Source organism: Morone saxatilis, unplaced genomic scaffold, assembly GCF_004916995.1.
Source record: "Morone saxatilis isolate NCDOM2014 unplaced genomic scaffold, NCSU_SB_2.0 Contig23, whole genome shotgun sequence".
In the NCBI taxonomy this organism is placed as follows: Eukaryota; Metazoa; Chordata; class Actinopteri; family Moronidae; genus Morone; species Morone saxatilis.
This window is the reverse complement of record NW_023339796.1, coordinates 17,665,308-17,666,636: the sequence shown is the minus strand read 5'-3', so window position 1 is coordinate 17,666,636 and position 1,329 is coordinate 17,665,308. Positions and strand designations below refer to the sequence as shown.

The 1,329-nt window shown below is 43.0% G+C and overlaps 1 protein-coding gene across 1 annotated transcript in view; it reads left to right on the top strand.

Moving 5' to 3' along the window:
• The window catches only part of slc1a7a (solute carrier family 1 member 7a), a 30,722-nt gene extending 29,863 nt beyond the window's left edge, over positions 1–859 (top strand). Inside the window, 2 exon segments of the mRNA XM_035670475.1 lie at positions 170–269; positions 593–859. Of these exon segments, the coding sequence (XP_035526368.1) occupies positions 170–269; positions 593–859 (367 nt within the window).
• The last annotated feature ends 470 nt before the right edge of the window (positions 860–1,329 follow it).

Here is a 1,329-nt window from a genome sequence, read left to right as displayed (position 1 = left end):
ATACTAAAAGTATTTTGAATATTAAAAGCCTCTACATTGCATTAACATTGTTCAATATCTCAGTGTATCAAAGGAGCTCTAAGGACATCGCTGACATGTTTTTTTTATGGATGATATCTTTTCCCCAGCTTCATAAACATTGCATATGACTTTTGATTTTATCATTTAGGGATCGATTCAGGACCATGGTCAATGTGATGGGTGACGCCCTGGCCACAGGCATTATGGCTCATATCTGCAGAAAAGATTTTGTCAAAGAAGGGGAGCAGGTGAGACCAAAGCCAAATCAATTAATTCTGAGGTTGTAAACCATCCGTTTATTGTCTTCTTAGGGTTGTCTTGACCTGTGTATGGGGATATTTATCAAGGTTTGAAAGAGAGATAGGCAAGTGGTTTATGGGGTAACATTGAGTGTTTATAACACAGTCATTATTTGTGAAGGTTAGATTTAAAGGTTCAACATTTTGGAAAACACTGTCTGTGATACCACTCACAGACAGTGAGTGGTATCAATCTTCTCTTCGGAAACACTCGGCAATTAAGTTAACAGTTTTTTTGTTCTATTCCCGTCCATGATCATCGCATCCACCAGGTGCCTCTCATCTGTGAAACTAAGCCGATGATAAGCATCCAGCAGATGATGACCTACCAGAACCAGAAGAACGGCTGCTACCAGCCGCCTCCACCAGGCAGCAGGCAGGACCACCGCTCCCCAGACGTGGCTCGACTGATCCAGCTGGAGGAGGGGATCCGGCCGATAGAGAAGAAGAAACACGCTCACTCTTCTCATCACAAGAGAGAGCACAGAGACAAGGATCACTGTTCCGTTGATATGAACGGCCTGGAGACTAATGTATAAAACAACAGCTACTGGCTCGTCCACAACTGCAGTGCCAGCAGGAGAGGAAGACAAATTAAAGCTTCAGGTGACTAAGATCACACGCTTTTCCCCTCCGAGAAGGAAAGCGGCCCAGAGTGGATGAATGCAGATGAAAAACAGACAGTTTTTTTCTGCTACATAACCCTTAAATACATGACCCACATTTGATTGGTGTTTGTGTGAGTATGTGGTGGCAGTATGTGTGTGTGTGTGGTGTTGTGTTGTGTTGTGGTGTGTGGTGTGTGTGCGCATGTGCATGTGTGTGCACGTCCATATTTATCAGAAATGTATTATTTGGTACCAGCAGTACTGCTCTAGCTGACTAAAACTGAACTGATCCTGTTCAAGGTTGCAATAACTAATATCAGATATAATTAAAGGAACATATCCCTCTAGGACTGGAAAAACAGGAAACGTCCACTCACATCTCTTTGTTGTCCTTATGATCT